The following is a 22,157-nucleotide window of genomic DNA, read 5'->3' as shown; positions in this document are numbered from 1 at the left end:
TCGCCCCGTTAATGTGTTTGTTATGAAAGGTCGTCCGTGTGGATGATAAGTGAATAATTTTTCATTGAACCTCTGAAGGAGATCGATAGAATAAGGAGCGTTGAGAGATTGAGGAGTGAAGAGCTTTTGATGCCCGAGGCCATCAATAATACCGACCCAGTTGAGGGACGCGTTCGGTTAAAATCGAAATTTCCGGAGGTCGCTGAACGTCGGTCTCACGGCGAGGCGAAGTTACGAAGTCGGGCGACTGCGTTTGCGCGGACACGAGGACGGACGTCCGCATTTCCGGCCGAAGGGGAGAACTGCGGCCGCGAGCGGACGCGAACGTTCGTAAACTTCCCGACCGTCGGAGGTCGCGACTTTGAGGATCGTCTAACGGCCGCCGCATTAACTCGCCCGCGAGGAGCGGGCAGATGGGCGGGATTGAGGCCTCTTCGGGCCGCCTCTGACGAGACTCAGAAATCCGAAAAAATCCTCAAGCCACAAAAAGAGATCTTCATTAAGAGCACCTGTTCCGCCGTAATCTTATTATAGCAGATGTGCCATTAAAAAATTCTTTAAAGCCGCGCGCACATGTGTGCAGAAAAGCGTAATTATTGTACAAACGAAGAATATTTCTTAATTAGTGTAAAATCGAGCGAACTGGCATTTGTATTTCTCACGATTTCGATGAAACCGGTTTATTGTTTTAAATTATTGACGCAAGAGATAATAATTAGTCCGTAATTGTATCAGTTTATTTATCCCGATATAGCCCAGAGTTGTTTGTTTGGCGTTTTAACCATTGACTGTTGTAATAGTTGAATTATTATCGTCTGCATATTGTCGCGTTTCGTTTCTGGTTGAACTGAAAAGAGTACGAGCTCGAGCACTTTCAGCGTAGAAGCCGTCGCCCGCCATTTTGCGTCCCCTGTCAGCCGTCAAGCCCCGATTTGACGATCGACGGGCGCAGTTGCAGCACGGTCGCCGAAGCTGTCCGCGTCGGTCTGGCACGTTGCGAAACATTGGAACGAAGACAATCATCGAACCGGTCTCCCGCTTTTCACCCTTAAACGAGTGTGACACACGAAGCTCCTCACTCCACGATCGACAAAGCTACTTCGTGTCACAGAATGACCTCACATCAGCGCATACCTCTTACATCCACCGTCTGTGCCGACACGTGACGCATGACGGTTTCTCAACGAAAAAAATACCTCACTTTCTTCAACTCGACTAAATCGTCGTGTTGCTCTCTCCCTCTACGCTGCGCAGCGCCCGCCCGGAGAGCTTTATTTCCCATTGAGGAAATGAGTTCGACAAGTGACATGTCCGACACGTATCCCGACCAGTGGTGGGTTGCGTGACGTTGCATTTTGACGGCCGCCGCGGTTTCGCAGGGTCGCTAAGAAATTCCCGCCCATCGACGAAGATGGCGGCAGTTTTTTTCCGCGGCGCACGGCACGAATTTCGACGTTTTTGTCACCTTTCGCGATTGTTACGCATATTGGCCGTAAAATTTCCCGAAGGCATTTAAAATGCACTTTTCGAGCCAGTTCCCACGATCCGGGCTCGGAATTTGAGCCGATCGGCCGGTGATTCACCCGAAGACAACCGCAGAGGTATGCAGACCAGACCGTTGGCTTTTCTTTTGGGGGGGCTCGCTCTTTTATTTTTCAGAGAGAGCCGAGATGGCGAGAGAACGTTGCTCCTTCTGCAGATTGTTGTTATTATACCGAGCCTAAAATTCTTTCGTCATGACACTTTCGGTTGTCCGCGAACGAACGTGCCGCCATCGCCGTTCGCGAACCTTTCATTGTAACGCTATTACACGATATTACAACATGGCGAACTCAATTACACGTTAGACATGGTTGTTTTGTTGACCCACATAGTTCGAGAGAAATGTGTTTTTATTTGTTTACCTAGTTGTTTATTTGCTCGGAACGAATGTGCCCTTCAGTTTTTTAGGTTATGTTTACCATCGGTTTCTCGGTTTCGCCGATAAATCACCCTCGCGCCCGAATTTGAGCGAAATCCGGCACGCCACTGGCTCGGCGGCCTCTCATCAAATTTCCAGGCAAAAACACAAACATGTTTTTCTCAATTCGGTTTCCATGAAGCGAAATAACACGCAACCTTAAGTAAACAAACAACATTTTATTTCTAAAAATAGGGAGGGGTGAACGAGACTCATAGAATCAGTTCCTATTATACCGATGATGATGATGATGATCACGATGGCGACGACGACGATGATGATGATGATGATGATGATGATGATGATGATGATTCGATTCAGGAAGCGCGATGACATTGCTTTTTTTTTTTTTTTTTTAAGTAGATTATCGACGTAAACAAAGTGTGACGCGAAACACGGTTAATAGCACTTCGAGGAATTGTTATTGTCGTTCGAGTCGGGACTCTATTGAGCCCTTCCGTGGACTCGACGTCTCAATCGCGACGCAACTGGACACGGGACCCGCCCGTGACCACGCACGGCGCCATCTTTCTTAGTACTCGACGAGGTTCACGTTGAGCGGCACCGGACGCGTTTTCCCTCCGAACCGCATCAACTTCTCCTCTGCCACTGTCCTGTGACCCGGTGCATGAAAAGGCACAATGTGCCGCGCCTTTCAGCGGATTTGCTCCTAGGGAATCCCCATTGTTATCGCGTCGCGGTGTCAAGTATTGACAACAACGTTGTCTATTTTTAAAGTGGAGTGCGGTTTACCAGGAAAACGTGTTTTTACGGGAAACGCGACGTTATCGGAACTATTTGCAATTTACTTAGCGCGGTCTGTATGTGCCAAAGATAAATACCATAAAATTTACATAATAACTTATGTGTTATTGATAAAAAAAATTGGAATCCCCCCGCCGGTGGTACCGAGTCCGCATCGCGAACGAAGAGTGACGTATTTCCCAGTGTGTCCACACCGCAATTTCCGGAGCTCAGTCTTAATTGTTCACGGTTTTTGGAATTACGCTGTGCGGTCGAGGTTGGTGGGGGGATGATCGCTGATTAGCTGAATCTAAATTGGACGATTCGATTCCTCCACATTCGGCCGAAAATCGCTCAAAAAATCGTCAAAGGTATCCACAGGAACTCCAGTGACGTGGAACGTGGTAGCTCCCCCCGCCCCGACTTCACCGCCAAAACGACGTGGGCACCTATTGCGCACTCCTCGAGAGCGTTACGAGCAGGACTCCTCTCCCCCTTGACCACTGCTCTGAGCCGCGGCTCTCCGCCTCTACACACGTCACAGCCTTCGGTGACGTCATCACGCGAATTTACAGTAACACCATTGAGGCGATGTTTGACAATCTCGCGTTTATTAACTAATTGGTTCAATTTAAATATATATATATATATATATATATATATCGCATTCCCTGACGCCGGCTTCACCTCCACCAATTCCATTACTATCGAGGATCTTCTTGTGGTTGAAGTGGTGGAGCCCCAGAGGGCGACGGTCGCTTACCGAAGCATCTCGTTTGCGCATTTTCCACGGTGGAAAAACGCAGTAATAGATGGAAATTATCCCGAGCGTGTCTTCCAGCCGACTTATTTTCATGTAAATAAGGGCCGCCCTTAAATGTCAAGGGTAGTTTCCTTCGCGTGTCTATTGCGGAAAAACAAGACCGGCCCTCGCACACCGTCAGCAGTGGCGCGGCCGGCAATTCTCCTTTCCTCGTTTTATCCAGTTCTGGTGACCATCAATCAAACGACTGGATGTTTATTTGTTTGAGGCGGATGGGGCATCCATCATTGCATTAGGGAAGGAAAATGGGAAAATATCGTGGAAGTGTTTCGCAACATTTCACAAGGCCGGGGGGCTGCCGACGCGGGAGAAACATCGATAACGAGACAAAGTGGTTTGGTTCTACGCACAATATTTCGGCGGTCTCCGCCGGCGACGGGTTTACGCATTTTTCAATCGACAGCGTTGTCGGATCTCCTCGAGGTTTAATTCAAGAACGCATCTGCCGATGGAGAGCGACCGCGTTGCGTCATCCCGTGTGCGAACCTTGACCTCTCCGGCCATTTCGCGATCCGTCGAGTAGTGTACAAAACGGGGTTCGTGGAGGCAAAAAAGCCCCCATGGACACGTCCGTCCATCCCGACGACGGCCCGTTCCGGTCCCCGAGACCTCGCCGTAAACGACACACGAAAACGGTGAGAGCGCCGAATACAGAATTAGGCACTAAACTAGAGTGAGGTCGTTGACATTGGACGACCGAAATGGGTGATGCGACTTATTTTTGTTTAAATAATCGCGGAGATGACGACACGTCAACAACCTTCTACGGACAATAAACAAAACGGGCCGGCATCGCCGTCACGTGGTCTGCGAGAGTCGAAACTTTTCTTCGGTGTGATTGAACCCGTCCCCCACGATATTATTTATTTAGAACGCGTCTCTTCTGGGGTGCCGACGATTGGAGTCGCGGCACGGGAAATTCGGCGATATCGTCCCGGGGGGATCAAGGACCCGGACTCGTACCGCAAGAGGGCGAAAACGGGCGACGCGCCGGACGCGTAATCGTTCGCAATCGGGGGCGGTACACGTTCGCTTTCCGGAAACCGGCTCCGTCGCGATCTGTCGAAGGTTGCAGCCGGCGCGTCCAGAGATGCCGCCACCTATCGCCCGTCCCGATTGGCTCGCGCGGTCACGTGCCGACCCGTCCCGACGCGGTGCGCGTTTTCGGCGAATTTTTCCCGGAAAACAAAAAAAAAAAACGATCGCCTCGGTCGAATTCGGCCCAGCTGTTCGCCTGGCGAAGAACGTTCGCGGAGAGCCGTTGCGTCCGATCTCCTCGCGGTTCGGTCACCACTCGCCGTATAAGGCCGGGGCGGGGAATCCTAATTTCGACGTCAATTCTCATGGTCAATGGAAACGCACGAATTCCGATTTTTTGCCGATTCACGTGCATAATCACAGCGGCGAAGTATGAGCTATGATTATTATTCGTGACCGGCTCGGCGTTCGCCGACTTTCTTCTTTCAGAAATCGCATTGAAACCCACTTGAGAAAAAAATGTGGCGACCTAAATAGGTTGCGTCATCGCCGGATCGGCGGTAAACAAACAAAATGGCGAGGTAAAAGTAGCGGTGTCGCAACGTGCCTTGTTGCGCGTCCCCGCCGCAACGGAGGGTTTTCCATTTCTGCACCTCGCCCGGATCTAGACCTCTCCGTCCTCGCGCCCGCAAAGAGGACTTGGCACATCTTGTTTACATCCGTTTGGTACCACCCACGAACAAGGCCGTTCGCTATTATGCGCTCTCGTGGTATTTTCGTTAGTCATTTTTCCTGTTTGCGTACTATTGTCGCTATTAAAACAGTAACTGCGAGTTCCGCTTATAAGAACTATGGCGTGTCGGCGACCCTGCTCTTTGTTCTTTCGCATTTTAAAAGTCGCCATTTTGGTCGCCGGCTAATTGGCCGTTTCGCATCGAAACGGCGCCGCGACTCTTTAACGGACGCGGCGGTGCAAAGGTCGCCGCGCGAGTTCTAGAATTCACTCGGTCATCGCAAGGGAAATCGGAACGTCAGGATTCGTTCTCGCGCGGCTTGTCGACTTATTAATTAAAATTAATAGTGTCAAGAATGAATGGTAGCATGGTAATGAGGTCTTTTCCCGTGGTACCATTGCGCGAAATAATATGCAAAGTTGTACGCGCGTCGGGCTTCGAGCGCGAAATCGTCTTGTCCGGACCGACCTTCGCGGCACAACGATCCATTGATAAAAATGTGACGTAGGCGGCGCGCGCGGCTCCCGATTCGAATTTTACTTAATTCGACTTAATTTAATTTAATTTTAATTTTAATTTTAATTTTACTATTATTTTTTTTTCCGAACGGCCTCCCATTCGCCGCGCACCGTCGCGACACGCCCCGGGCGTTGCGGGGACGCCGCTGCGCGGCCGCGACGGCCTCTAATTGCACAACAATTAGATGCAAAAAAGGCCGTTGAAAAGCGTTTTAAAAATAGCAAAAGTGGAATAATAATCGGCGGCCGTTTAAATATTTATGGAGAATATGATTTGATATATCGTTAAGACATTCCTTTGCCGCGGCTGCATGAGATTTGCATGTAAAAGTTAAATAATAAAACGGAGAAAAAAACTAGGAAAGCGCACAGCACTGCGTAGTCGGACATGTCTGGGGGGTTTTTTGCCGTTCGCGTTTTATTGCCTCGTTTTGTCATTAGGCGTCGTAAAAAGTTAAGGGTGAGTTTTTGCTCGCCGTCGTAGTTAGCCCCCCCCCCCCCCCCCCCCCAATCCCAGTTACGTGTTACGGGTAAAAGTGCTGAAAAAGACGCTCACGCAAAGGTTTTAATGAGCTTTCGAATAATGTTCCTTTTAGCCGATTTTGTGCGTTTCATAGTCGGAAGTGCACGGAAACCGCGTATCCGTTTAGCGGGTGACAGGTGGCGGAAGGTGTACGGACAATTTATGGCCTCAGGTCGGTAAAAGACCAATTACGGCTAATGAGCTCTTATAATCGATTCGCATTAATTTTTACGACTTAAAAAACGATTTTTACTGTTCCCCCTGGGTTTTTTTTTACAAATTACGTTTTTCCTCTCGCCCACCCCGCCCGAACCCCCTTGCGGTCCGTTTCCCGTGCTCTTGGCCGCTCCCCGTCGCGGAAGCTCGAGCGAAACTGCGTAGTCATCGCTAGGGAGGCGCACCGCGCGAGGCGCCGTGCGAGCGCGCTCGGGCACCTCACGGGAGAGAAACACACCCGAACGAATCATATATATTTGATGTTTCGTTGCTGTGAGATCGTCCAGTACAACGGAACAAGGCATCTGAGTCCAAGGGCGCGCGTGCGCCGACGTCCCCTCGAGTCCTCGCGGAGCCCAAGGGCGGTCCTGCGCAAAAGCGTTTTCGCCGGGTTCTACTCTACGAGGACCCGTGGGCGCGAACGTGTCCTTAAGTCCTTGCGGTGCTCCTGCGCGAAAACGCTTTCGCGGAGCTTCGCCGTGCCAGGATCCGTGGGCGCGAACGTCCCCTCGAGCCCTTGCAAAGCTCCGAGACGGTCCTGCGCGGAAACGTTTTCGCAGAATCTTAGTGCGTTTCATTTAAATTTATTCGCACGAAATAACACTGCGGCAATCGTTCAAAATGCCGTCCTTGGTCTTCATTGCGGTTGTTTAGGCGACGTGCACGGTTTCTGCGAACCCGTCTAAAACTTCGATAATCGTTCTGAACGACTTCGACTGCCGCGGTGATTGGCGCAATCGGATCCTGCTCTGTTCCGTGGACCGGAGATGCTCTCCGTGTCCACAGAAAGGAATCTAATGGTGTCGAATCGGGCAAGCTGGGGGGCCTCTGCCGGTCCAACCTCATCCGAACTGATGCGGTCCGAGGACGACATTTCGGACGATTTCTCCGGCGTTATTTGGTACAAACAAATTGGGGGAAAATCTAGTGGCGCCCGATCAAACGCGGTTCTGCGCAAAACCGCCGTGGAGCGTCGCGAGGCCGCAGCGCCTTGGGGAGATAATTGCGAACGCGGGTTCCCACGCTCCCAACCGTCCCGGCTGCCAGAAGTCAGACCTCTTAGAGTTCCGAATCGTCCCGTATATTCGGCGGGGACGAGACGCAACGTTCGCCGGCGTCCCTCTCTCCAGTGGGGCCGCGCTCGCACCCGGGACTCACTCGCCGAGCCCCCGGTCCCTCAATCCACTGCCCGATCTGTGAATGCCACGGCGGCCACTTTTACTAATACAGCACGTTCTCTCCCAGTCGAGCCAACGGTACTTCTTGAAATTTTTCGATATCTTGAGGAATAGTTGTTTAACTTGTTTGATAGAAAGAAGGCAATCTTGACCGACCAGTCGGATTGGAAAGTCTTGGGTTTTTGGTTTTTTGGCCCAAGATCGATAATCCAAGATTTTCTAGTGTAAGGTCTAGCTCGTGCGAGGGCGACGCAAGGGGAAGGGGCGGACCAGTGGCGTGCCCGAGTTGAGCATTCCGACGCCGGCTGTCTCGCCGCGGGACGTATGCGGACCTTGCGGTTCTCCATTGGGGGTTCTCGTTCCGAAAGGACGGTCGCTCGGAACGCACCTTTTTGGGACGCGGAAATGAACTTTCCGACCGTCCTTCCGGTTCAGTCCGTTCAACCTGGCACAAACGGGCAGGAGTCGGTAATTTACCGAAAAAAAACTTGAATGAAAGGCAGGATACGGAACGTAAAAAAGGATGTTTCCTGCCTGCACTGGAAGTGGCCGCCAAAAAAGAGATTACCGTTGTTGACGCAAGCCCCATATCCTGTGTAGTAATGATAATCGTGTTTTCGTCGCATTTGTTATTTTTCGCCTTATCGGCAGTTTCTAATTGATAACGCACGATTAGACGTTTTCGTAAATCGATCGTGGACGCGGTGGTGCTCGTGCGGCACGAGAAATTGGGGCACCGCTAAACCGAACGGGAAACGATTTCGGTTTCACTCTCGAAAAACGTCATGGAACATTTTATTTATATTTTTTCCGCCTAATACGACGAGAACCCACTGACGGCAACGTCGAACGCGTGTAAAATGATAACAACATTCATCCGTGTTTACATTGTTATTAATAATAATGAGTATTTTTAATTCGGAGCGCCGATATTATCGCAATTATCGGAGGTGTTTGCGAAACTGTTGTTTACGGGCGACCGGGGCACCGATGGCACCCCCCCCCCTCCCTTCACCGAAAACACACACACACGGAACCCCCCTCGCGGCAGCTCCTCCGCGCGACCCGTGCGAAATTTGCATTTTCGCAGGGAACCCCCGGTTCCTCTTTCCCTGGCTTGCGTCCCTCGTCTCGCCCGTCATTTTCCGTCTTTCGATCCCGGGGGGGGGATCCGCGCGCAAAAACAAACGCGACCGTTACATCCCCGGAGTTCGGGCTCATTTGTCTGGAAAACATCGCGCTACATAATCGGTTTATTGCCTTGTTTTGTCGTCGTTTATTTCGGGAAAATGGGCGACTAGACGGGATAAACGGCGACCCGAAGCAACTACTAAATCACCAGCGCGCGACAGGCCCTAAAGACTCTTTGAAAACAAACGGAAAAAAAAAACAAAAAGCAAAAAACACCGAGCCGAATATTATTTGCTGGAAAAGGGGCTCATTAGGCGCCCCCACGTGCATTCGCCGCTGCACGGTTACACGTACACAAGGCAAAAACAAACGAACAGAGCACCCGGACCGTGGCACGTGTCAATAAACAAGCGTGATAATTGCCCCGTTCCTGTTTGACAAACCAACCGTCCAATTAATAATTATTGGGGAAAACTACTGAACGTTTCCTAATGGGCTCCGCAGTAATGCAGCGCCGCTGCCGGCCGTCCTTTTCGACCGGCCCCCGTAGCAACTGACTGGCGAAAAACAATCGCCGGTGGTCGCGCTCGATTTTGTTTTACACCCATACCTGTCTGACGTAACGAGAAATTTAGGTTGGCAAATACGTCAGAAGCGGCCGTTAAAAACAAATTATTTTTTCTAGGCCACAACTATTTACGTTGGCTCCTGCCGCCACCGAATTGCGCCTACGATTTCGGGCCCTGTCCTGGTCGAATTGCCCCGATATCAGTGGGGCGCACGAATTCCGGTCCGTCCCTGACCCTCCGATGGTAGCGTGCGCGTAAGTTGTTTACCATCAATGTACGGCGTGAATCACATCCTGTATTAACGTATCTTGTACTTCGTCCCGCGACATTCAAGAATTCAGGCCAGAAAAACAACATTCTAAACGGACCGACATGTATAATGGCGTACACCCGTACGGCTATGGGCCGAGCCGATGACACATGCGTGTGTGCGTAAATTCTGTCATTCATATAAATAACAAGGAAGATGTTTTGGTCTGGTCGTGGTGCGACGGAGCCCGAGCCGGGCGGCTTCGTCGTCGGCACTGTTCGGGGGTTGGGAACGGACGGGGCGATTAGCCGTCGAGAGAGGCCGCCGGGTTCCGCGGCATCCCTCTCCCGGCTGCACGTTCCGGAGGAATTTTCGTTCGTTCGGATTATGTAATTACATATGAAAATCTCGGCAACTCTGACTGCCCGAGACGGAAGCGTTTTCCATTAAAAAAAAAAAATATATATATATATATAAAAAATGTTTGGTAACGTCACTCTGCTGACGGCCAGTGGTTCACATTGGCGGCCTTGGACTAGGGATGAGAACGTCGATCTCGACGACGCTCGCGCTACGCAACTTCTGAGCCGTGCTGACCGGAACGCGTTCGGGATCCGGCAACGACGCACGTGCACGCGTTGTCGGGATTCTTCAACTTCCCCGTTTCCCCGCGTTGCTCCTCTTTTGCAAAATATTTACGTTTTCCTCCTCGGTATTTCCCCAATGGGCCTGTGGGTGACGTCACCCGTGCCCGCGCCTGCCGATTTGAACGTTCAAGCTCAAAAATAGGATCTATTGTGTCAATTAATCATCCGTTGCGATTAACATCTGTACCGGCACTTTGTTAGCGCCTGTTCGAAAACCCCCCCAAGAAAACTGTTTATATGCTAATGGATGCGGACTCCCCGATATCGTTACTATTTTTAGACGTGCTTTTGTCTTTTTCATTATTTTATTTGCATTTTGTTTGCTTATAGAAACTTTTAAAGAATAATAATCCGGCCATGCAAAACATGAATGATTGAATCGGTGGTCGTGCCGCGTTGCCACCTATCCCGGTCGCGTGCAATTAGTCCTTTTCTCATTAATTTCGACTACTGTCAACGTTGGGCGGGATTAATTCGATCGGGCGTGGTTTGGGTGGTTGGCCCAAGTCCAGATAGCGACCACGAGAAATAGTTATTTTACTTGAGGTGTCAATATGTGTACGAATTTGTTAAAGTTGCGACATTGTCACATGTTGGTTTTTGTTTCAGAGTTCGTGTGGCAGGTGTCGCTCTGCGACAGAAGTCTGGGGGTAGGAAGGACGGGGCTGTACCGGCTGTGCCTGACGGACAAGACCATCACCCTCCTGAAAATCGACGAGCCCATCCCTTCGATTATCGAACTGTCGCTGTCCAACGTGCGGAGCTGCGGCAACTTGAAGAACTTCTTCTTCCTCGAGGTAGGAATGTCGTTTTCTACTGGCACAATTTGATGTCGTTAACGGCGACCTACCTTAATAATGAGGCGCAGACGGTCAAGCCCAATAATAACTGCGTGATGGGAAAATTCCGACATAACAACAGAATAATTCGTTAACCAGTAGATATTTTGTTCGGTATATTGCGACCCGTTCGACTTTGCGGTAAACAACAATCCGACAAGCGATATTGCGGATGAGCTAGTTAGCCTTAGTTTAATGCGTTGGGAAAAGTCATTGCGAATTCAGGCTAGATCGTCCGCGCTCAAGATCGGCCGTCTCTCAACGTCTCTGGGCAGAGTCCGAAATTAACTCTAAATTGCCTGACGGTGCGACAAAATGCTCGCGTAATGGATCATTACGCACGTCGAATTGACTTGGACCGGCCGCTAGGGCGGACGTGTCGTTATGTGCGCGAATTAAACGCGCCGCCATGTTGAAAATGTTATTTTGTTAGAACGACCCGCAGCGCCTCCGCGCGACACGATAGTCGCACAGGCGACACCCGTCAAACGTACAGTTTCGGAGCGAAGAAAGCGAGCCGCGACCGGCCGCTGCGGTCCGTCCTGTCATGGCGGTTTGACGTGCGGCCGCCGAGCCGTCAGAACCGTTTTTGCGAAAATCGGCAACGCCGTGACGTCCGGACGTTTGCGCTTGTGGCAGTGGCTCCGTTCGGGCACTTTCCCGAGTGCCTCCTGGAGCAGGTCGTTCGCTGCGCTGCAACGGCTCGTAGACGAACCGGTAGAGCCTGCGCATCAGGTGCAGTTTCTACGTGTATCGAAAAAGCGATATTGTTGTTTGTTTTGCCGGCGCAGCGCCGCGGAAAAAGCGAGTTGGAAGTGCTTTTCAAAAAGAAAATAAATAAAAAAAAATATATATATATGTATGTGCACTGTCGTCAGACACGTGGATGTTTTATTTGCACCTTATTACCTGTATTTAACGACTTTCGATACTCGAAACGACCGGACAAATTAAGTTTTGTGTTTTATTACCGAGTTGTTTTGATTTTTAATAAACCGAATCCGTCGGTTTCGTAATCTGATGACACTCATCGTTATTGAAAGCGTTGTTTACTGTTTGTATATCTCAATCAGAATCTAAACATTCGTATTGCACCCATAAGTTCAGGTGGGGATTTCCCTGTTGCTACGTAACAAATTCCGAAATTCGAAACTCATTATTTGCCTTTATTACCGCGGTAGCAAACATACACGTTTGTTATTGTGGAATTTTCGGAATTTTTCGTCGTCAGGCGGTAGATTTTCAAATATTTGGTACTTGATACCGTCGAGGACGGAACGCGTTATCGGACGATCGCGGACCCGATCGCGGTTCTTGTTCTCGATTGGGCCGCGACCGCCGTCGCATTTTCCGGGTGTCCATTTTCCGCATCGAGGCGGAACGCGCGAACACCTGGGCACCCGAATCGCGCGCGTGTGCTCGCCGCACACGCGCCCGTTCACATCGGTGAAAACCTATTAAAAGTCCTCTCGTATTTCGTAGGACACGCAGTACTTTCGGACCGATGTCAATAATAAGCTAAATAACTTAACAGTCGAATAACAAAACTTTAACGACTTTAACGACATTTAAACGAGATCGTAAAGTGCACGAGCGTCGATTATGTGCAATTCCGCAATCCCGCGTTTTATTGCCCGCCTTTTTGCCGCAAAATCAATGCCGAGGTCGTCAATTTTTTTAACGATGCCTATGTTTACCGAAACGATTGTTTTTCAGTTTTACAAACCGGTACAGGCTCGGACTCGAGAGCGAAAAAGTCCAATAACAATAACACGTGACTCCCTCTCGTAACGAACGATGGGCGCACGTGTGCATTGTTAACGCACAAATTTCGTGACCAAACAAGGTTGACCCGTAAACAATACACCAAGGAAATTATCGTCGAATTAGCAACATTTTCTCGCTTTGTTTCAGGTGGGAAGAATGAGCGAGATCGGGGCTGGTGAGATCTGGTTCGAGGCGGCTGACACTATTATAGCTCTGAACATCCAGACCACTATAAGCCAGTAAGTATCTTGTGGTTCAGACGAATTCCTTTATCGCTGAAGTGTTACATGCTCGATCTGACAATTCTCGGGCGCGGTCACAGCCGCTGTCGGCGAGTCCGCAAAGGAAATGGAAGGAAGAACGCTCAATCTCGTACTTTAACACTCGACGTACTCGCGGGGTTCCGGCACGTCGTCCGAAAACCCGCCCCTGCGAATGAGTGATTTGGGACAAGAACCGGGACGCCATCTGTGTTTGGGTCCTTTACCGCGACGAGAAAAATGACGTTTCGCCAACTTCTTAAAACGAAACCGCCCGGGCGTTCGCCATATAGTCAGAAACGAAGCGTCGAAAGTTCTGGTTGTAGGCTGCGGTATTGATTTGACGCGATCTGGTCAAGTTGAAAACCGGCGATGGTCATGCAGGCTGTTTCACACTCTCGCCTACCACTAAACCACGGATCCATTGGGGATTCTCGGTTTGATTACCGCGGTGTAGAGCTCGTGTAGGAGGGCTTTCCGGCTCCATCTCCTTTCTATTCTCCTACGCAGTTGTTGTGGCAGTACTATCGTCTCATTGCAAGTTTCTGAGTTAGTTTGCCTGGAGGGGCCACACCCGACCCCCAAGCGCTCAACCGCTGGCCCGTACGGCGTAACTGCCGCGGAATCCCGTGTTCCCCTTCTTTCCGTTGCTGAGGACGGCCAGTTCTGTCCGAGTACACCGATGTTTTTACGGACAGTTCGCATTAGGTCGGAGGCACTGCTCGGTATCGTCACCAGAGCGTGGTGATCGAAATAAATTTCATTTTCACTCCGACTGGAACGCCTTCCTAGCGAATCGGGCCTCCGCAGCGTAGACGCTCCCCAAGGGACTCTTCACCACGGGAGATTGTACGCCACTTAACGGTCCTCGACCACGACCTGCTTCTGGCCCAAAGATACCCTTACTTGGCCGTACCGAGGCGCCAATTCGACTCATCCCACCAGCTGAGGTGGGGTACACCCAGGCATAAGGCGGGCCTCATCCAATCGAGCGCTCCTTCTACGTCGAAGAGGAGTGCCGGCGTCGTCTCTCTCTCTGCCTAAATCGTCGAGGGAAGTAAAATAAGTTTGGCTGGAATTTTTGGCAAATTTTCTCGACCTTTGGTAATAAACTTTGTTGATCGTGCACCGACAGCTCGCCATAAACGTGGCGCCTCCTTACTTATCTTGAACCACTCGTTTCGATGCTCGTAAAGAGATGTAAAAATTATCGCCTGCAGGAGAGAGAGAGAGAGAGAGAGAGGAGAACGGGGTTTATTGGAACGTTTGGTTTTCTGGATGGTTCAAGATGACGTCATCGAACGGGCGAGTGTCTGCGGGAATCTGAGGTCTGCCACGAGAAACTTCGAAAATATCCAATTTGTCGCGTTTATGTGTAGATTATCAGGCTCGATCGAGTGGTATTTTTCCGGTCGAGCAGGTAATTCACGTTTTATCCCCCACATATCACCGAGACGACTAATCGTGACGTCATGGGTTTTGTTTTCGACGCCGAAACTCAAGTCTAGACTAGACGTGTTGTTATTGTTTATTTAAAATTACCGCGGGCCAATTAAATAGGCGAAATGTAGCGTGAGGTATGCTAATTGCCAGATTGTACCGAATAAGTTTCATTTAGGTGTTTTCAATCAATTTTTACGTCCGCCCGGCCAACAATACCAGGTGAAAGCATTAACCTATTTTTTTCCCTACCCAAAGGCCGCAATACTTCGAGAACCACCCACCTCGGCGAGAATACGCAGGCATTCTCCGTAGGAAAGTTTCCGGGTGTTATTGGTATTATTATTTGAGTGTGACACAACCTTGCCTAAGACCTCTGTCTCTTTGTTGTGTGCGTTAACAGTAATTGCAACACTCGCGGTTGTTACTGGTAGCACTTCCTGTAAACAACCAATTTGAATTTGTCTTGTTGTGGGCGCTCGTATCCTGCTGTTGCCGTGAGCCTCTATTTTTCCTCATAAAAGAAAAAAAAAAAAATGCAAACCTCCTCGAGGGGGGAACTTCATTTGACAAGAGTTATTTATTCGTCTAGACGTGTTTTGTATTGCTAAACGTGGCCCACGTAGTTTGGGGAAATGGCACATGAATGTTTAATTAGCTTATCCTCCGTAATACCACTTTCTTGTTCCTTTGGCAATTACTTTCCCTTGTCCTTCGGTAGTGTCTATGAGACGAAATCGTCGCCTGTCTCAGGCGGAACGTGGCGGCTACGTGACTCTTCCGGGGCAGTTGCCAACGCTGCGGAATGATCATTTCTCCCGAGGTTCCCCCGTGCGCCTTAAAAAAATCCCGCCCCGGCGGGCCGGGGGAGTGTTTGACCGCGATCCCGTACGTCTCCGATATGTTCAGAGTGATCCCGAACACGAACGAACCGACCTAACCTCACTTAAAAGTGACACTCCTTCACCCGCATCATCAGTCGATTTTTATTAAAAACGATCTTTTCCAAGACCCCGCGGACTTACATGTTGGGTCAGTTGAAGTTTTCCGAGTGCAAAGAAAATGGTTAACCCACTCGAACGAAGAGCCTTTGCGGTCGAGTCCTATCTTCGGAATGGCGAGTCCGTTCGCGGACGACGGGCCCGTGAAATCCAACCTCGTCTTCAAGAGCTCGAACTTCCCCGCGTTGCGGCGCCGGAATTGGAATTTCGCGACGCTTTGATTTGTGCTGTGGAGCTGGCGGTGGCCGAAGAAAACCTGGGAAGTGGGGGACCAACTAGACGCACCCCAGAACCCGTCGAAGCTGTGAGGCGAGCTGAGGTTGACGGTCCCAGCACGTTTGTCATTATAAATTGTCGAAAAAAATCTGGGATGGCACCCGTAAAGGGCGAAAGCGGTCCGGGGGCTGCAGCCCCGGGATTGAAATTGGTTTAATCGCACAACGCACGACGACCGCCTGGATTCGGCGTTCTTTGCCGATTAGGCGTCGGTCTCATCTGTCGGGGGTACGTGAATTCACAAAGTTTAAGAATACGAAGCGCAGAGACTCCCCGTGCGTTCAGGGGAACACCTTTGCGCCCCCCAACAAGTTGGAATATAGGCTGCAATCTCACGAGGACGATTGGCAGGACCGATTTTTTTCGATGGTACCGTCACAGCTGACCGGTATCAGAACATACGTTGAGCGAAACCACTGGCCAGTTTCCCTTTGTCCAACCGCGGTACTGATCCTTTCAACGGGATAGAGCAACGGTCCGTACAGCTAGGACAACTCCCAATTGAAGTACTGCGACGATGGGGCAATAAGCTCACGGACCGACTGCATCTGCCCACCAAGATCTCCGATCAATCGCGCTGCTTCTTGCTTCCGGCAATACAAAATGCAATTTTAAAAATTCCGAACACCCGCAATTGGCGACCTTAAGGGCAGAATTTGACACGAGCGTAAAAGTGTTTCTTCACAGCCTGTCGTGAAAGTGTTTGATAACGTGAAGCTCAGGGAGTTAACTTGTGTTTGGAAAATAAGGGACAACATCGTGGGCACTTGTGGCAAATCGTGTAATTAAATAAATATTAATTTTGCGTTTTATTACTGAATGTAATTTATGTTTAATAAATTATAAGATTTGTTAAATATAAATTATATGCAGCGTTTGGAAAAGTTGGCGCCAAACTTAAGGAGGTGAAAATGGGGCTAAAAATAGTAAAAGAAAGCCACCATAAGCGTCGATTCTACAGAACGCCGTTGCTGAGACCTGGCCCCCCAAAAGGGCCCTGTCATCTGGATGTTTTTCAAATCACTTCTTTCCTCATTAAGGTACCGGAATTAAAATTGTATGTAATGAACATACCATAAGAATCTTTAACAATCTTCTTGGTCAGTGGTGGTCTTTCTCGGTCTCACCAGAACCGATTGGAAATTAGGGCAATTCTACAACTGCTCTTAAGGGAAATATTCAGAATTTTTTTAAATAACGTGGGGCTCGGCATAGCAACATCTCTTTAAACGTGTTCCTATCCCGTGATGTGAATTCTTCGAACTCCTAATCTAAAATTAACAACAAAAACTCGTTTTCTTTACCCCCTTGCTTTTTTACGTTAACCAGCGAAAGCGTACGTATGTCTGTGGGCCCCTTTCAGCCTGCAGACTGTTTCTGCCGCAGAAAGTGGCCTTAAAGGTGCGTCGGGACTGTTATCCACCGCTCGCCTCACATCGCCAACAATTTCCGGGGTTCGCCTTGGTGGTCCGCCACTTCCCCGATTTTCTTCGAACATCGTCAGTTTCACGGAACGATTTCGCAACGCAATTCGTAGCAACACGACATCGCGAAATTGCAGTTGCAGCACCGCAACGTGGGGAAGTTTGAGCTCTTGAAGATAACGTTGAATTTCACAGGCCCATTATCCGCGAATGGACTCGTCATTCCGAAGATAAGACTCGACCACAAAGGCTTTTTGTTCGAGTGGAAATACCATTTTTTTTACACTCTGGAAACCTTAACTGACCATCGCACGTGTCCGTGGAGCCTTGGAAAAGAGCGTTTTTAATCAAAACCAACTAATAATACAGGTAAAGGGAGTGGTGTTTTTAAGTGAGGTTAGGTTGGCTCGTTGACGTTCGAGATCACGCTGGAGGTATCAAAGACATACGGGCTCGCGCTGCACGCAATTCCGCGACCCGCAGGATTTGAATTTTTTCGGGAAACGCAGTCGAAATGGCGGCAACGGCATTTTATGCGGTTTCGCGGGGGATCGAGAAAATCGCCCTTCGGCGCGTGAATTAACGCGTTTTCAACCGCCCCAAATCCACAAACGCTTCGCGTTTAATCATTAAATAAGACGGCATTGCTCAAGTAAACCGTGGAAAAACGCCGCCTCTGCTCGATGTTTACCAGACGCTAAACGACAAATAAATCCATCATAATTAAATTTATTCGCGACTCGAAAACAGCTGATGTGGTAAGATAAGCCGACCGATCGCAGATCTACCGGAAACTATTTCGAAAATTTTATGGTTCGACGTCGATCGTGAGCAGCAGCGCTAATTGTTCCACATTTTTTCCTACTCCATTGTGACCACGGACGCTGATGCCAAACGCTTCCGCGGTTCAGGTGCCAACCACTCAGGTCTGCTGTTCGAGAGGGAAAAAGGCGCACTTTTCCCGTCGAACGGGAGGCAATGTCACCATGAGACTTATCGAGGGAAAGTCAGTCGGGCGACGTCCCGTCCAACGCCGAATTGCGCGTGAATCATCGACTGGAAAATCCTGTTTCTTGACCATATGGCGAACGGCACCGCAATGGCCCGAAGAGACTTTTTGATTGATGCGCGACGCACGGAGGCGCGGGGCGAGAGCTCGAAATGTCCCCCCGTAAGTGCCTCGACGGTGCGTCGCGAACGATCGGACGTTTCCAAATTACGACAGGAAATCGCGGTTTTCTGACGGGGCACCGCGCTCATTTGCGCTGGCCCTTTTCCCGAAAAGACATTTCCTCACTGCTGGACCAGCCGGGCGACGAGTCGAGATCGGGGGAACCCTCGATTTTAAACTCGCGAACGCGCGCTCCTCTTCGCCTCTCTCTCTCCCTCGCAAATGTCAAAATAGAAGAATCGCGTGGAAACCGCATAATACACGGTGCTTTATCAATTAGGACGCGCCTGTAGTAACCAAAGAAAGATACCGAACGGCCTATAAATCAGCGGGTTATCTGAGCCCCTTGGCCGCAATAGAGTCTCGCACTTAACAGCGAATTTACATTTATTAAATTAGGCGAAAGAGCCATTTTCTGAAGTGGGGGGAGGGGGGAGGAGGACGAGGACGGGGGAGGGGGACATTTGTTTCGTGATATCCGTTGCGAAGCGGGCAAGGTGTGTAACTTAATGAGGACGTTTACTAATTTGGCTGTCGCTCCATGTTAATTACGTTCGCCTTAATTTGCTGGATGGCATCGTCGTTGCCGAAGAACGCACGGGGGCGGGAGGGGAGAAACGTGTTTAGGCCTAAACGAAACGCTTTATTTGTCACGATTTTGACCAGGCCGGCCGTCGTCTCGAACTCTTGGCGTTGCGATGGACCGCGTCTACGCCAATGGTTCGCGAAATTCTTGTCGGTAAAAATAAAGTTGTTTTGCAAAGCGGTGCCGGCTTCTCTCGGTCAAAACGAATTTGAATGTATTCTATGCTGATATTTAAGCTCGTGGAAAGGACACTTCGCGCCGCGATACAACACAGATAAACGGCCGCATTTTAGATTGATCCTTGGCCGTTAATAAATTCCATAATAATTGAATCGCAATCTACTACGCACTCTCGCGGGACTGCGAACGTGCGTCGCACGCTCGCCCTACGCTCGGCGTCCTATCCTTGAGCGTTTCGGCCGCGTCGCCGCCGGGAGAAACGCGTAGGTTCTACCTGCGCAGCGTTGACGCAGGAAGAAATTACAACAGAAATAATAGACGAAACGCAATCGGCCTATATAAAATAACAATCGCACCGTCCATTGTTCCGAAGCGATTGATTAACATGCGAACCGATTACGCCACGGTACCGGCGCTGTTTTTGCCTAAAAACGCCACTTTAACGACTGGATACGCGTCAAAACTTATCGCAAAGAAAATCGTTAAATAAACATTGTTTTTGCAGTCGGTTTAAATTGGCCCAGGAGCGGAGCAAGGCGGCGGCCGCCGCAGGTACCGCCGAGTCCAACGAACCCGCCGATTTGCAACCGAAAGGGCGCATCAGGTCGGCAAGCGACACCGAATCCTCGAAAACCAACAGCAAGAAGATCAACCACGTAATGACTTCCAAGCAGATCCCGCTCCACGGTAAGTAATTAGCTGCCCGATGTGGGCTAATGACCACGTCCTTGTGCCCTGCATGACACTTACAGTTGATAATTTAATAACTATCCGGCGTTGGGTAATAAGCCCGATTGTTCGCAATTACGAGTTCGGGCTTGAAATTCTTCGGTAATTTCGTAGCGACCGCATCCCTCCGGGTCTCCGGGGGAAAGGACAGGCACGTGGAGAAAAGCGCGTAGGCAGCACGAGGTGGCCCCGGGACTAGCCCTGCACCAATTTTTCGTACGAGGGGCGGCGCAAAAATTTTAAAGGTGCAACGCGAGCGTCCTCGCCACGGTGGCGAAGGGACCCCGCGGCGATACCTGACCCGCGGTTTTGTCCCGCGGTGTTGTCAAATTGGCCTTTTTCTTGACACATGGTGGACGCACCATTCGGTTCACGCTCGTCCTCGGAAATTTCGCCGAAATAATGGGGACGGCACGACGGTCAGAGAAACCGCTCGCCGATGAGTCGAAAACAAAGGGGGGCCACTTGAGGGGGTACTTTTTTCCGACGACTCACCGAAACGAAGGCGAAATGAATGAAACTTCGCTGGTTCATAGGACGAACTTCCAGAATGATTCTGCTACTACCCCCGTAACAGAGACCAGTGTAGACGTGGCTTTAGTGGCGTATAACGAAGTCGTCCACGTGCCGGTGCGACGATGACGTCAATGGGGAACGCCTCGTCAGCGTCTAAGCGTAACAGAGCATATACATGCATGGGCTTGCAGTTTTCGTCATAAATCATAATGTAGTATGTACGCACGTACACGATGGACATGGGTATGCGTGCCACTTTTTCCAATTGCATTCGGAATAAAGCCGAAAATTGGGGGAAGGCTAAGGCTGCGCCTCCCGGAAGCCCGCATTACGTGCGTATGCTCAGACTCACGTAGGCGATTGAGTTACTGAGGCGCCTGAGCTGATTTATGGCCGATTATCTCGGATATGTGACGCGTCCAGGAGCGGAGTCTCGCACAAAAACCGAATTTGCCGCCCGTGTTGCGAACAACAACGTTATCGCACCGCGACGTGCGCCGGAGGCGCTTCCCCAAATTTACTGCTTATCATCGTTCCGATGCGAAAACTGTCCCATCTTGGCCCATCGTAGGTCGAATTATGAAGGCGAAAAATGCGAAACGAGGTGGTACGCAACGAAACGGTGCGGTGACAGTACGACCGACGAATTTTATCCGGGGCTCGATTGAACAAAATCTCACTCGTCATTGTGTCAAGAAAAGTGCGTTCGCCACCATCGGCAGATAATGGGCCGCATGTGCCATTTGGCCGAGATCGACGAACTCGCTCGGCGCGTTGATAACACGTAAAAGTAAGTCATGCTTGAAAAAAAATAATAAAAATAAATAAATTAAAAAAAAAATACGTTCACACGTGCGCGGCAGAGGGAAAACCGATCACGGACGCCGCTGCGCCCACATGTGCCAGCTTACCCCCCTGTTCTTCGTTTATTGGGGTTTTTATAACACGTCGTTAATCTGCGGCGAACAGTGCGAGGGATGAGGGAGTGTTAATAAAACGTCCGTAAATTGAATTTCGTCAGAAGGAGTAAACAACAACACCAACGCCAACGTGCGAGGGGCCCCTAATGTTGTTTTTATGACGAAAACGGCCCCCGGCGTGTGCTATTGTTTTCCGGGAATATGCGAGGTTTTTAGTCAATTTAGCCAGACATCAATATTGACCAGGGTGCCATAAACAAGCCGGATCAGGGTCAGCGGGGCGGGGAGGCGAAGGGTCGCGCCTCCATTCCGGGTCGCGTCGCTGCATAGTGCCCCAAATTCTGTACTACGTTGCAGTGGGGCCGGTGGATCCGACCTAATTTGCGCCTCATAGGTGCGTCTTAAATGACGACGCTTCCTGAGCTCGTATACCCACAATAGAACTCCTATAGACGATTTAATTCTGTTACGTCCCGTAGTACGCGCCTAGACTAACCTTAGCATCTTCCCTTACAGAACCTTCTACCTCTACCGAAACTACCTTAACACCGCCTGTAACTGCTGCTGCAGCCAGCAGCATCACTACTGGTAGGCTTCTTGGTTTTCCGTATTGGTGTTTGGTGTTTTAGTCGTTCTCTAGTCGTCACTAACAAATTTTTATTGCGACAATTTGGTGGTGGAGGTACCACGTTGTTGTCTTGCGCGCGCGTATGAGTGACTCGATCTCTTGCGCGCGCATATGAGTGGCTCAAACCGCCGACGTCAGCCTCCGTTTGC

At 50.1% G+C, this 22,157-nt stretch overlaps 2 protein-coding genes across 13 annotated transcripts in view; one reads left to right on the top strand and one right to left on the bottom strand.

Annotated features, from left to right (window-relative positions):
- Positions 1-22,157, bottom strand: part of LOC136340231 (short-chain dehydrogenase/reductase family 16C member 6) — an 89,096-nt gene that overhangs the window by 44,044 nt on the left and 22,895 nt on the right. The window lies entirely within an intron of this gene.
- LOC136340212 (insulin receptor substrate 2-like) overlaps positions 1-22,157 on the top strand; it is a 42,234-nt gene that overhangs the window by 12,341 nt on the left and 7,736 nt on the right. For 5 of the 12 annotated variants that reach the window (XM_066284086.1, XM_066284088.1, XM_066284090.1 and 2 more), the window contains exons 2-5: positions 10,881-11,068; positions 13,025-13,116; positions 19,721-19,902; positions 21,897-21,968. In XM_066284086.1, coding sequence (XP_066140183.1) covers positions 10,881-11,068; positions 13,025-13,116; positions 19,721-19,902; positions 21,897-21,968 — 534 coding nt within the window. Of the gene's footprint in view, positions 1-6,299; positions 6,453-10,092; positions 10,830-10,880; positions 11,069-13,024; positions 13,117-19,720; positions 19,903-21,896; positions 21,969-22,157 lie in introns of those variants that run through there. The other 7 variants (XM_066284087.1, XM_066284089.1, XM_066284092.1 and 4 more) reach the window with 4 other exon arrangements.

Source organism: Euwallacea fornicatus, chromosome 7 (assembly GCF_040115645.1).
Source record: "Euwallacea fornicatus isolate EFF26 chromosome 7, ASM4011564v1, whole genome shotgun sequence".
Taxonomy (NCBI): Eukaryota; Metazoa; Arthropoda; class Insecta; order Coleoptera; family Curculionidae; genus Euwallacea; species Euwallacea fornicatus.
This window is presented reverse-complemented; position numbering and strand designations above follow the sequence as displayed.